We start from the raw sequence: 15,388 nt of genomic DNA, 5'->3' as shown, positions 1-15,388 counted from the left end.
TAATGTTTTAAAGTAAAGGAATGCTTTCAACACTTTTGTAATGCCTCCGGGATAGAGGGATTATTTTAGGGAGGAACACTGAATGTAAACATAACTTTTGCTTGTTTACATAAGAATATGGGGCACCATAGAGTTACTCTTTAAGGGTTCAAGAGGAGAGTTTTAGTGCCCAATGATGTTTTTAAGACTATTTCTGATATTTTAAATTATCAAATATGTGCTCACTAAAAAAAAAAAAGGTCCCGTAGCATCCTTTCCTATTGGGGAAATGGTAAACTACATAACCCAATGCTGTCAGGTCAATTTTGTTTACATAAACAAAGTAAAGTAATCTGTAGGTCTTTCATCCGCATTTGTTAACTGAATGGATGGGCGGAGATGGAGCAACGCCAAATATGGGTCATGAGAGTGAGCTCAGGACATGTGCTCTCTCCATTTCAAAGATTACACTCACTGTAAGCAGGGAGGCTCAGTATTCTATATATGTGGGTGTGTAGATGGATGTGTGTGTTCATTTGAGAGAGAGGCAGGAAGTGGGTGCAACTGCATATCATTGTTATCTAGTTCTGGTCCTGCAAATACCCCACATCCCTGACAGATGCATAAATATACAGCGCAGCAGATACCCCCACAACACACACACACACACACACTGACAGCTCTAGATTTTCGCTGAAGAGAGGAGGAGGATAAATGAGGCTGTAACCAGTGGCAACGAGTGAAGGAGGGATGGCTGGATGAGCACCAGAAAAGGAGCAGCCACAGGACTGAAACCAGCTCACTACAGCAACTGTTGTGTGACCTGGAATGACTTTCGGCTCTTTCTTTCTCTCTTTCTCCTTATTTACCTCTTTCTTCTTCCTCTTCTTTTTCTTCATCACTCTCTCGTCCTCCACCTCTGACTCTCTCTCGTTCTTACACTATCTGTCTTTAATGTTAACTCACTGAAACTGCATAGGGGTTGCAGACGTAGCCTGACGCCGTATTGAAATATCAGCCACATTTCAAATAATATCGGATTTAATAACCAAATAAGAACTGTGACCAAAACAACATATATATATACATATATATACAATGGCCTGTCCCTGATAAAGGACTGGGTAGAACTCATTAAGAAGGTTGGACTTATCAGGACTGTAATAGCTCACATGATAAATTCAATATAATGTACATTTCCACTGCACTAATTCCATCAGTATAACAGTATATGCATGTCATACTCACCACTCTATTCCTATTTGTTTATTAATTGTCTCTGTTCCAATCAAAGTCATTTCCTGCACTTCCTGCAGATTTTCCACATTAAATACCTACCAAGAAAGAGAGGGATTATACCCTTTAAGCCAGTGAAAGGCTTTTAATGTGAATCATTGACAGGAAGTGTTGAGTTTATTAACAGTTACTACAACCCAATCACAAAAAAAAGCTACTAGAAGGCCTACTGTGTCAACTGTCTGCAGTGTTGACCTTCACTGACAGTAGCTTAACAGCGATTAAAGAAATCACATTAAATACTTGCAGGAAAGAGAGAGATTATGCCCTTTGAACTGCTCAGCTTTTATTAAGAAACAATTGTTCAGGCAATGTTGATTTTCATTGACAGTAGCTTAAAACCGATCATAAAACTGCAAAATAGAACAAACTGCAATTAATTAGTGACTGAAAACGGTATTTTGTTGAAAAGAGAAACTGAGAGCAACAAAGCAGACTGTATTACATGACTCCATTGTATGATAATGCTATGAAAATGTACATTATCCTGAATTTACTAAAACAACAGGTTAACATGGAGGAAGTGTTGAGTTTGCAAACAGCATCAACAAAAAATTCAATAGGAACAGATCAGATAATAGGGAGGATTCTTACTAAAATTCAGTTCAATTATACTTATGTACAACTAAGCATAGTCCTTCTTAAATTTGCAATATATTATCAGAAGTTTATAATAAATAAATATTATGATAAAACACATGATCAAACCTGCTTAGAAAATAGGGACAATTAAGAAAAAAGTGCTGTTTCGAAATTAAGCCCGTTTCAAATAATTTTTTCTCTTTATTTGAGGTAAATAAATGCAGCAGCCATTATTTGAGAATTTACTTAATGTCTGCTGGTTTTATTGGTTTGAATTTTGCTGGAAGATACATACACTCCCCTTAATCTATACATGGAATTGTACACACTATGTCTCCATTAATATCATCTATGTCTATTCAAAAAGGTATATATAATTTAATTCTACTGCACTCCAAAATACAACTGTCAGCAATGTACTGTTGTGTTTACGCAAAAATAAATCTTTCAAGATGTGCACAATCGCAGTCTGATTTTAATCTGCTGAGCTGTAGGCACAATAATAATTCATATGAATATGAATTCATATCAATAATTCATATGAAATAACTGGCTGCATTTTGCCTGGATCTTATTGGGAATATGGCTTCGGTGTGTGTGTGTGTGTGTGTGTGTGTGTGTGTGTGTGTTAGTGTGTGTGTGTATGTGCGCATACATATGTACATTAAGCATATCAAAAAACTTCCACAAAAGAAAAAAACGAACAAAGAAACGCGCACACATACGACATTACACAGGCATCCATGTGCAAATCTTAAATGTAAACTAGCATATTTCCGTCCTTTTTTGGTCCTCACAAGTATAGAAAGACATACAAAACACACTGATAGTGGAGCCTTAGACCGAGAAACTAAAGATGATACTCAGGATTGGTGATCACCAGGGAAAAGCACAACATGAAGTAAATCTCTGTCTCAACATTCTTACCCTGGACATAAGCAGAGAATTAACACCACAAAAAATCACTAGTCTGACCCACATACAGGTTCCTACTTTGAAAATCCTTAATAAAAACATGGCATACAGTGAGATTTGAGAGTGTTAATCTGGTTAATTGGTTCATCCACTTGGGAGCTGCTGAAGCTCAGGGGGACTAAGAGGAGGAGGAGGAGGAAAGGAAAGGAAAAGAGATGGGAGATAGGAGGAAAACATAGGAGAGGAGATGAGAAAGGAAAAGAAAGGAAAGGAAATTGTAGTTATATTAAACCCACAGACAGCAATCCAGTCTCCACAAACAATCAATCACAGCACAAAAATACATACACACACAAAAAACACACACTCAGGAGAAAGTGAATTGATGAATAATTCACTGAAACTCATTGATCTTTGGGTCTCTCTCCCTCACACCACATAGCAGTAATCTGATCCAGGTTTAAAGTGCAGAGTTAGCTCTCAAGGTAGCTGCGCACATTCCCATGGTGCATTTGAATAACACAAAGGACAACATGTCCTGTTTCCTCCAAAAAGTCCCTACAAATAGATCCAGTAAACATATGCTCATAAAAATTGCTGAGACTGTCCTCCCTTAAAAAAAACAGAGGTCATCTGTGCAATCAAATGACAACCTCAGGACTGACCCTTGTAACAATATTCAACATTGTCTGTTTTATCCATGACCATTCCACAATTTTATTTCACGATTGTAACCATGACAACAAAGGTCCGGTATGCCTGCCGCCATAGGGGTGCTATTTCAAAGGGACGCTCCTAAGGGTCATATCAGGGGTAGGGGCGAACCACCTATATATTGCTCAGGTTGGAGGACTTTTTGTTATGACAATGCAGACAGTATCTAATCTGAGAGAAACAGCTGATGAGGAAAACATTTGGACTGTCTGAATATAGTCTCATTAGTAGTGGTTGTCCATTGTTCATTGTCTCCTAAACATGTTTTTCCGATAATAAAGGTTTGATCCCAGGAAGTGACAGCAAAATTCATCAAGCTAACAAATTACACACTAGTCATCCAGTGAACATGCTAAACTCAGTCATTCACAATGACTTTCCAAGCTAGCTGGCTGGCTTGACCGCTAAACAGAGAAGAATATAACAAAGTGAATTCAAGAGAGTTATACCTACATACAAAATTGATTAACAATGTTAAAGCATCCTTAAATTCAAATACCGTAGTACGCAATCTAGAAGCCATGGATATAACCTGTTATTTTCAGTAATATCTCTTGCCTCTGCATGCCTGGTAATATCACACAATGATCATGCATTTACACTGTGAGAAACACAGTAACCAAGTCATTCTCTACACAAGTCTAATCCTCTCCTTTTAAGAAACTCAAATCCATCACAATGTTGACATTTGCAGACACACAAGGTTTTTCACAAGGTTTTTCCAGTTTGAAAACTGGAAGCTGTTCAGTAAGCTGGAGATCAAGTATCCCGGTGTCGTCCTCGCGAGTGAGGGTAATATGAAGCAAGAGCTTACTTTGAATTGGTGTGGCATCTGAAGTGATGTGGGTATTATACTGGACTGCCATGATGAAAGGGAGTTGGGCCCAGATGCAAAATTCTCGACTGATCAGGTGCTCTAGATTCTAACCCTCAATTATGGTCATGAACTCCGTCTAGTGACCGAAAGATTCAGATTATTGATACGGAAACAAAATGAATGTCCATCAGAGGGTAAGGAGTTTGAAAATCGAGATAAAGCTCATTCCTTCATATTGTAATAAGTCAGTTGAGGTAGTCCGCCATTTGATCCTTCTAAGGGTCCACCAGGAATAAGAACCCAGGACAGACCCAAAACACCCTGGATGGACTATTGACATTGAATTCTCAGACTTTGCCAGCCCGGTTTATTGAGCATTGTGTAAGGGGGAAAATACATTTTAAATTGATCTATTGGTAAAGTGAACTGTTAGTTATTTATAATGGTGTCAAACTGGGAGCTGTGTGGACTGAATAAGACATGTTTCTGTATGTCTGTGCATACATGAGTCTATAATACCCTCTGCTGTGCATCATGAAGTCTGTATGAAGATTTTTAATATTTCTAGGTCATTTCTTGAGAAAATGACAAAAGTCACTCTCGCTCCACTGAAACAGCTTTTATACATATCATGGGACACTCAAACTCTTTCACTGAACAACTGTGTGGAGAAATATAAGGGACGCAGATGCTTTTATACAGGGCACAAGTGCTCATTGAATGGTTTGATCAGTGTGGAAATTATGTCAGTCAAATGTTATGGCCTTCACAGTCACTAGATCTCAACCAAACTGAAGACCACTGGGAAATTTTGTAGTGACGTGTTAGATGATGTCCTCCATCTACACGCCAAATGAGGGAATATCTTATGGGATAATGCTTTTCATGCCTCCAGTAGAGCTCCACAAACTTGGAGAATCTATGACAAGGAACGCTGAAGCTGCTCTGGAGGCTTGTAGTTGACCCACATGTTGGGTTTTCCCTTTATTCACCGATGTCTATATGACCGACCAAAAACAGCTCTGCATTACAAAAACACAAGCGGCTGCGTTGGTGGGGGCACATAAGCCAAGATACCAGTGAGACGACATACATTTTTCACCAAGTTTGCAACATGCAAGCTGTAATTTGCAACATTTTCAAGTACTGTGGGTTGTAATTATGGCATTACTGTGTGAATGGTTTCAACTTTAATGCAAGAGGAAATTATCTAATGTTGCTAATTTTGGAGCTCCAAAGTGTTAAATAAAAAGTTATTAAATATGTAATGAATTAAAACTACAAAATCAAAAACAGTGATAAAATAAATAGTCACATGAATAAATAGTTGAAAATATATATATGAAATAATAATTTGTGAAATAATTTAAGAAGTGATTAATTACTGTTTAAAAAATGGTATTTCATCATTCTCATTTTCATAATAACAGAGTTATTTAGGACTTCTTATTTTCTAATGGACAGTTTTATTTCTAAACGTCCTGAGTTATTTCACACAGTGCTAATAATTTTGTCTAGCTGCTGTCAATCCCACAGAAGGTAGAATGACTTCCCCGTAACATAAACCATCTACCTACTGCCAACTATGCAGCAGACAGTTTCAACAAACAGTGAATAGCCAAATGGTCATTTAGATTCAGTGGAGAGTTACCCATGAGGAAACGGATACAGAGACAAAACCGCAACAAATCACATCACAAATCCAGATAATAATAATGAAATAACTCAAGGTGCCTGCATAGCTAACTCAGCTGCTACACTCACACACCACTATGACTTTGCATTTGTGTGTGTAGCAGCTGCAACCCATTTTCTGTGACACCTTTTATCCTCCATAGGTTCAAAAGAACAGTTTTCTTATAACGCCAGCTCGGCCGCAGTTATTTCATCAACACGCTATGGCTGCTTGAACACAGTGTGTAACATAACTCTGTGAACAGCCCCCAGTAAAATGCATGGCTGACCTTGATGGCTGCTGTCACACCTAAATGTCACACACTCAGCATGCTCAACACAAAGGACTTAATTAATTGGGAGCTCAATGCTGCATACTGGAGCTGTGAGGTATGACAGGAGGAATGAATAAAGTATGACCCAATCGACGTAAAACATGTTTGGAGGAAAGCAATTCTGCAATAGGACAGTAAATGGGTTCTCACTTCTTTTTGAATGAAATTTCACACTTCTGTTGCAGTTTTATACTGTCATTCACTTTTAATAAATTCTTCTTTTTTTGCTTTCGATTGAGCTAAGCTAGCAGTTTTCCCTACGTCTAGTCTTTAAACAAAGCAAGGCTTATCAGTCCAATATCTTAGTTCTTAGAAATCAAGAAAAAGAGGGAATCTGAAATCAAACTTCTTCGGGTAAACAGCGAATAAGCGTACTGGTAATGTTAGTCTAACACTAAAAAGGTACTGTATATATTGTACTTGCAGTATTACATGACAGGTTCATTTCGCAAATATCAGCCATGACCATCTGAAAACTGTGATGTGACCAAACTATTCAGTGTGTGGAGTCTTGCAAGATAAACAACATGCCATTCCTGCCTGCATCAAAGGCCCATGTAAAACAGCAGGCTGCAGAGAAATGTCACGAGCCCACACCACATTGCAGGCTTAATTACTACTGTGTGTGTTTGTGTGTGTGTGTGTGTGTGTGTGTGTGTGTGTGTGTGTGTGTGTGTGTGTGTGTGTGTGTGTGTGTGTGTGTGTGTGTGTGTGATTGTTTGCGTGTGTGTTTGTGTGAATGACCCCAGTGCAGGGGCTTAGCACCAGTGAGGTCAGCCAGTATTTATCCCAGTAAGGAGAGCTGTGGTGTCAGCCTGAAACCAGTCTGGATCCGCCCACCAGTTGTATCCACTGTTATTTCATTCAGCAGTGGGGAGCCACCACTGCAGCAGCAGCAGCAGCAAGAGCATGACTACCCCTGCTAGAGAAATTGTGAAAAACAACAGGCCTTTTCCCTAGAAGACATTTTGACATTTCACAGTGTGTAAAGTAACTTGTACCCAGCAGCCATGTAGCTGCTTCAGTTTCAGGGTTCTGGTATTATTCATACTGGCTCATGGTCACACTGTCATGTCTCACTGGGACTAATGTATAGAAGAAAGACATCTTTAATGTTATCAGTAACATCTGTGCGTTTCCTACCATGAAAAGTCAAAATGTTTGCAGTGAAAAAGGCCTACAAAGACATGTTTGTTGACTGAAAGGTTTGATTATAATTCACAACCAACAGTTCATCAGGGCTTTGCATTAGCTGTTCTAGACACTAATCAGTGTTGAAAGAGCTCATTTCCCAAAATGTCGAACTATTACTTGAAATGACACTATTGCTCTGAGGGTTGGGTCGGCACCCGCACATTTTTGTGTGTTCCTTGAACTGATTTGATGTCTGGATTGTTTACGAACTGGCAGAATGTGAATCAGTCTATGTGTTTTGACACCTCAGCCCCTAAAGGATCTGAAAAACTAGCTTTCTGTAATTTGACTCTATTTTTTTCTTGTTTCTGTATACTCATAAATTGGAGAGAATATAGCCTCATAGAGTCTCAGAATAAGGGCAAATATTTCACTCAAGTTAAACACTTTTCAACTCATGCTAACTCGTCTTTGCCTCAGTTAGCGCCACACAGCACAAATCTAAAAACTGTTTTGAAATTGAGCGTGAAGGAAATTGACCTTGGAAATGGTATTTTCAAGTAAGTGGAGCCAACTGTGCCAAACAAAAATCTGTCAAACCTTTACAAACGCCTCAGAAAATCCATTTGATGGATCATGGCACTAACAAATACTATTTCTTCATAATCATCAGTAAGAATGAAATGTTTTGATTATTTAAACAGTTGTTTAACAGAACATTTAGCGATGACAGCTGAATGAGCTACTAAGTAAAAATACTGAACATTTGCAGGTTTCAGTTTCAAACCAGTTTCACAGATTTTCTGCTTGTCTTTTGTTTCATATAATTGAAAATTGAATAATTTTGGAATCAAATTATTAGGTTTACAAGATTAAAAGATCCATAGACAATGGATAATTAAAATGATCTTACGGTCCTCATCATAACCTATTGCTGATCCCATTTTTCATTCCAATGGGAAGACATTGATGTGATATTAACGCATTCTGTACAGTAATACATATACATAGCAACCAAATAAACTGCCAGCCCAGGACATAACCCAGATGGAATTACACTGATTGGCCAGCATCAGCCTGTTCTTGAGGCAAACACACTCACACACTCACACACTCACACACATACTCTCATATATTATGTCCAGATATGAAAACATTCATGCACACACACCAGTATTTTCCCTTTCTCTTCTTACTCTATCATCTCCTATACAAACACTTTATCAAACACAAACTGCATGTGTAAACACATACATCATCATTCTTAACAGTGAGCAAACATGGAGGCAGATACACACCCTGAAGGCACGGGGCTTTCAGCACATAACTCCAGCATACCGCTGTACTTCATAACTTGTGACACATTATTTAACTACACAGTGCCAGAAGGAATCAGCATTAGTGCAACCCTGTCACAACTGCCAAAAGATAATCATATATATGGGTGTAATTGCTCACTAGCTAGTACTTAACCAGGAGCTCCTGGTTTGTAGTTGGCTCTAATATAAGTTATTATCTTGGTTAAAGATTCTGAAAAGTTCATCAGTAACTTTACAAAGTAAAGTGTAAAAGCAGCAACAAAGCATTGTTGGTTTTGGTCTTTTTATAGGTTTTTTGACGATAGAAAAATGTAGTAACACCACCCCACACTTACTCTTTTTCTTTTCAAAAACGACAAAATGTTAATTAGTGAGCTTTAGAGGTGTTGGTAGGTGTATTTTTGGCTGGACCGCAACATCTGGGCCAGTCCTATATGCACGAATATCTGTGAGTGATTGAGTGAGTGAAAAATTACACCATTGGTCAGCCAAATGCCACATGACTGAGCACCGTTGTTACACCATTGGTTGGCCGGCTGAGTGTTGGAGTTTCCCCACAGGCTGTTGCTCTTTCAAAATGAACCGGAGCAAACAGTTTCTACTGCGTCATCAGGGGGTGATTAAAGACTGTGTTGCCAACTTACTGACTAACTACTGACTTTTTAAACCCCTTTAGTGACTTTTCTTCACAACAATTCTAGCGACTTTTTGGACAAACCTTAGCTACTTTCTGTAGAATTGTGGCCAATATTGCCCCACAAGCACGAGGTTGTGCTTTCCCTCCACAGGCAAAACTCTCTCTGGTCTCGTTAAATCGACCGCAGGGAAGCTGACACAGACGTGAATGAGCTTCTAACTTTCTCTGAGTGATAATTTTACAAGTTAATATGGCCGAAATACAAGCAAAGCAATGGTCTTAAACTTATGTGTGTGGTGATTTTGTCAGACACCCTTTTGGTCATAAAATCAGGATTTTAGCAGTGCAGAGCAGCAGCTTGGAAATGGCTCGGAAGTGACTGCTGGTTAATGGGCCGCGTTTCAGTCATTATTTAATACTTGTTCTGTTGTCTAACAACAGAAACAGAAAAACATGTAAATGAAACACCTCTGTTGGGAATTCAGCTGTATTAAATTACTCTATATGTGAGCAAATAAAGTAGGAGAGAAGCAGACAAATAAAGGGTGGTCCAGCCATATACTAGGTTTTCAAACTTTTGGACAAATTAGCTATTTCCAGTCTGTTTCCAGTCTTAATGCTATGCTAGGCTAACTACATCCTGACTGCAGCTCTGTACTTGATGGAAAGACATGAGATTGATATGGATCTTCTCATCTCACACTCAGAAAAAGAAAGTGAAAAAGCAAATTTCCCAAAATGTTGAACTATTACTTGCAATTACACTATTGCTCTGAGGGTTGGGTTGGGTTCAAATTTAAGTTTCAAATATAATTTATTAAGAAATTTCTCTATAAATCTGTACTGTATGTGTCATGTGTTGCAAGTACATACACTAAACAATGCCCAGTGGGTAGAGGGAGAGATACATTAGCCTGACAAGGGAATATTCAGTAATAGATGGAACAAAACAAAAATAAAGCTCTGCGTCAGGTATGAGTCTCACATTTGGTAGCTGGCTTCAGTGGGGTCAGGTCTTAAAGACGTGGGTACGGGCTGGGTTTGAGTCTCAGTTTTTGGCCTGTGTAGAACTCTAGCTCAAGATCAACTCACCAACCGTTGTGTAGCATGACAAAATACTCACAAGACCCAGGTGTCATTTCCACTGGCCAAGATGGCAATTGGACAGGTGCTTTGTGAAGGTGCTGGAGTTCACTTAGACAAATGTTTTACAGCTGATGATATTGATGATACACCAAGGTGAAGAGTGTTGAGATGACATTCCTCATCTATCTTTGTACCACAGTGGGTGTTTTACAAAAGCACAGAGCTCCACAGATAGATTTAATGTAAGTTATATTGATCCAAGCTGTCTTACTCTGAAGAACCAGTCGTGAGGATATCACCAAAGGGTCAGTGAGTTCAAACTATAGCATACAAATGTACACAACAGGCAAGAACAGCATGAGAAGCAGTATCGATCAGACCTCTTCTTATGTGACCTGTGGCAGTAATCTGGGCTGGAAATAACAGGCTATACTCTTATTATCCATCCCTATTACTCACTTATAATTATTCCTTGCGGTGAAAGGGCTCAGTAATGCCAATGTGTCTCAGTTAAGGAGATAGCTAGAACCTAAACACAAGGCCTGTTAATAATCCAGTCTAATGTAACTTTTAACTTTCTGCTGTTGCACAGATAGTGATCAACAAAAGATAAAGTGCTATTCTTCTGAAATTGAAAGAATGCAGAGTGGTCTGCACATTGATTATACTGGTCAACTTTATCTCAGGGTGTGTTCATCGTGCCAAGCCTGTTCTGAGAGGTTTATTTAAACTTGAGTGCACCTCTCCTGTGGTTTGACCAGGTTTACACTTCAAACACAGGTGGCACTACACAAGTACACCAATTTACTTGTAAATACAGATCTCAGGTTTCTCTCAAAGAGAGAAGCATTTTTTGTTTTTTGTTTTGGGAGAATTTAATGTGAACTGAGGGCTGGAATTTTATCCAAGAATTCCATGGGGTCACAAAGGATTCTGGTAGGATGCCAGGACAAATTACATTGTGTTGTCAGGATTGGGATGGATCTGGAAAAGATGAAAAAAAATCAATGGTGCAATTTTTAAAGAATGTATTTAGGAGAACATAGTCTAACCTGGAGGTCTCACATTTGATCAGGAATACCATGAAATGCCACAAGATTCTGGTAGGATAGCAGGACAGTTCCACTAGAATGTTGGGATCAGGCTGGATCGGGAATGGCCAGTTCCAGAAGTGGGTGAGAAACTGGAAGACTAGTAACTTACTAGCAGCTACAAGTGTTGCCAATCAGACTTCAAATGCAGTCACGCTAGATCAGTTTCCAAGCATTCACTTCATCTCCTATTTATGTTTAATTGCTCCACAAACTCCAGAGTCAGAGCTAAACTTTGCTCAACTAAAACCTGCTCATTTGCATGGTTGGCCATTAGAAATAGTGACACACCGTGTTCCAAAATGGAGAAATTATTATTACTATCACCCGGTTCAGTACAATATTACACCACCAGTGTACAAACCGCAGCATCACTCTCATATACTGTTTGCAGTTTGTGATTGCTCTGCTCAATGTTTTTTATCCATATTAAAAAAGTAACGTTGGATCCTTTTCAAGGCAAAGTTTGGCAATTCCATTGGATGGAAGGCTAATGTTACCGTATCTATATATATTCAATATTTACTCTGGACTGAAACAAATACGTGGAATAAAAGCACCACTTGAAGCAAGGAAAGACACATTCAGCCAACCAACACTGTATAAGTTACTGTACAGTACTTGTTTTCAGACACTGCCTTTATACAGGCGGATACCAACATGTCTTCAAAATTATAGTCTAGCTGGACAACTATATTCAAATCCAACTGGATCTCTCTTTGCACACACACGCATCCACACACACACACACACACACACACACACACACACACACACACACACACACACACACACACACACACACACACACACCTGATATTGTTTATAAAGAGCAACCTGACTGTGCATGTGGAGACCAGCTATCATCAAACACAGGTAGAGATCTGAAATGAATTTTCTGCTCATGTCTATTCACACATCCAGCCAACGCTCTTCATAAGGTAAAATGCCAGTCTTCTAAAAGGAATCACAAAGGAGGGAGACAAAGTCCAAGACAAATGGTGTTTCTTGTTTGTCTATTTTCTCTCGCAGTTTACAGTGGTCTGCTAATGAATTACTCCTGTCTCGACTCCCAGAAAAACTGCAGCGCTCGCCTTAGCAGCTCCAGCAGCTCTTAATAGCATCGATGGGTCTTCTCATTAAAACCAAGGGCCATCCATGGTTTCTGTATTGAAAGCTCAGATTTATTATTTAGCCCTGGCCCTGTCTTCAGTGATACTGACCTTATCTTACTCGGTGCTGATAGATTGCAAATTGTTGCAAATTCAGATTTTGTGGAAAATAACTCCAGCTAAAAAAACTGAAAAGTCCAGGAGATTGTCTTTGCCCTTAATACTGTCCTCAATGCAAAAGCCAATGGTAGGCAACAATGTTGGCAGAAGGGAAAAACCTCTCGCTGTTCCAACTTGGGACACTTCTCGAATTATTTCAAGATTCTTACCCATTGTTGCACCGAACTTGGTGGAGGGATGGGGCATGGGCCAGGGACGAACCCATTACAGTTTGGGGCTAATCTGGATCATTTATTATCAGTGAATTTTTTCCTCTTGTAGTTTTTTATGTAAACGCCAACAATGGTGGTGGAAATTTTCCGACACTGTGTCACCAGTTTGTTGATGCTTCTATAGTCTTTTCAACAAAGTTGTAGAAATATCCCAACTGTCAGGATTCCAAAAACTTCCAACTTGGAACTACGAGGCTGATATGAACAGTTTTTAACCCATGGCTCCTTGTAATTACAATCTGAGAAATACGACATGTTGTGCATTAAGCTTGCTATATAGCAAAAAACCTAAAAATTGTTACCCTCACTGTTAGCCTTGCAAGATGTTAAAAATGCTAAGATAAAAATGTTAAATTATTAACTTTTTCCATGTTACATGTATGTAGAGGTTTATTAATAAGTAAAATATGATCCAACAAAACAATGTATAGTTTTTTTATTTTTCATATGTAATGTAATTATAATGTACTTTTTCAGTTTTAGTTACCTGTATAATCTGAATAAGGGTCAACTTAATGTTGGAAATTCCCGGGATCGCCAGTTCAAAGGTTGATGTGAACAGGTTTTGGCTTTTTTGTTTACACTGTTGTGAATGCCAAATGTATGAGTTTGTTGAGGATGAGAAGCACTGAAGGAGAAGCGTGTTGGCTAATATAGTGCTACTGCTGTCGAGTTGATTTTAGCTCAGGGGTTGAAATATGTGGGCTGAGTTACATACTTCAATTTCTGACTTGAAGGGACAATCTTTTTTCATATTATCTTTTACAAAATAAGAATTTCTGACTGTGGGACATTTCTGGAAAGTAGCCTATGGTCACTAGTTCCAATGTGGAGTCCCTTAAAGGTCCCTTAAGAGGGCCCTGTAGGCCTTGTAGCAAAACATCAGTTCGTGTAACATCACTATTAAGTTACTTCGCTCATAGATGACCATATATTTTAGTTATTCCCTGGCAATAACACAAACATTCAAAACCATGAGTTTCACGTTCATCTAGAATTTTGATTTTATCCTTTGACGTTAGTGTCTATGACATTTTATTTACAACCACACCCCACGATCAAACAGTCTTTGATATTAAGAAGCTGTAGAACTTCGTACCCATATTTATTCACATATACAAAACAAACAGTGCAGAGTTGCTCCAGGACTTGACAGCTTCATATGAAGACGAGCCTCTTGTTACATTTGCTGAGTCTTCCTCAGGGACAAAGCCAGCTGTGACAGCAGCCCGCCAGGAGTCAGGCCTGCCGTAGACAACTGCCGTGCCCCTTTAAACTGGGAGTGACTGCACAGCAACATGATGAATAGAGCCACCAAGCCCACCCTGGGTGTTTCTACATCCTGTTTATTTAGCCCACATGACATTTACTTTTACTGGGACAAATTTGAAACTCCTAAGACAAGAACACCTCAAGCTTAATGCAGCATTGCATATTTGGGTGCATCCAGGTGCTGCTGCCGTCACTGGCAGATAAAGGATAACAATATATACAGTAGTTCTCTCTACATTTTAAATGCATAACATATAGTTTTCCCCCAGGGTAATATTATAGTGATGCCACAGCAGGTGGAAAATTGTGTAAATCAGAACAAAGCAACCACAGAGTCAGTACGCATCAACACAGCTACACTGGAAGCCCTAAAGGGATTTTATTATGATAATTGTTCCTTATGCTATGACAGGAATTCATCCAACTGCAGAGGAAAGGCAGTGTCGTCTACAAAAGAAATGCTCTTACCAGTGCTGCTCATGGTGCCAGTCAGATGTCTTCTCCGGTCAGATGATGCACAGTAAATAAGCCACTAGCCACATTGACAGTACATGGATGATGCCAGCAGCCGCAGAGCGCACGAGCCTCAGTGCCAGCCAGCAGGATGAATGGGGTGTTTACACGGGAGGGGGCGCGGAGAGCCTGGCTGCCCCTGGCTGCTGAGGCCGCAGAGATCTTTCTGAAAACAGCCGCACTGTGTGGACAATGTCCCGCATACACTGCAGGGGCTGCGCTGCCTCCCTATACAGCAGACAGTGCAGGTTGGGTGTGGGCGCACGGTGGAAAAACGCGACTACAGTCAAGCCGGACAGAAGAGTTAACGGGGGTTCCGATGCGACATTTCAAAATAAAAGGATTCCTAAAATTGCGCGCTCTATCGGAATAGGGAGCAGAGAAATCCAGGGGGTCGCTGATGGTGTTGCGGGCAGCTGTGCAGGAAACTCTAGAACAGTTCAACTTTTTTATTGTTTGAGTACTTCACTCAGAAATTTAAAAGAATGAACTGGCCAAAGTTCTCTAACTTTGTTTGCTA

The 15,388-nt window shown here is 39.5% G+C and overlaps 1 protein-coding gene across 1 annotated transcript in view; it reads right to left on the bottom strand.

Moving 5' to 3' along the window:
• Positions 1-15,075, bottom strand: part of ablim2 (actin binding LIM protein family, member 2) — a 95,907-nt gene extending 80,832 nt beyond the window's left edge. Inside the window, exon 1 of the mRNA XM_040141273.1 lies at positions 14,824-15,075. Within this exon, the coding sequence (XP_039997207.1) occupies positions 14,824-14,836 (13 nt within the window). The 5' untranslated portion in view covers positions 14,837-15,075. The remainder of the gene's footprint in view (positions 1-14,823) is intronic.
• Between the last annotated feature and the right edge of the window lie 313 nt (positions 15,076-15,388).

The sequence above is a fragment of the Xiphias gladius genome, chromosome 12, assembly GCF_016859285.1.
Source record: "Xiphias gladius isolate SHS-SW01 ecotype Sanya breed wild chromosome 12, ASM1685928v1, whole genome shotgun sequence".
Taxonomy (NCBI): domain Eukaryota; kingdom Metazoa; phylum Chordata; class Actinopteri; order Istiophoriformes; family Xiphiidae; genus Xiphias; species Xiphias gladius.
Note: the sequence above shows the minus strand (reverse complement) of the source record. Positions and strands in the feature narration are given on the sequence as shown.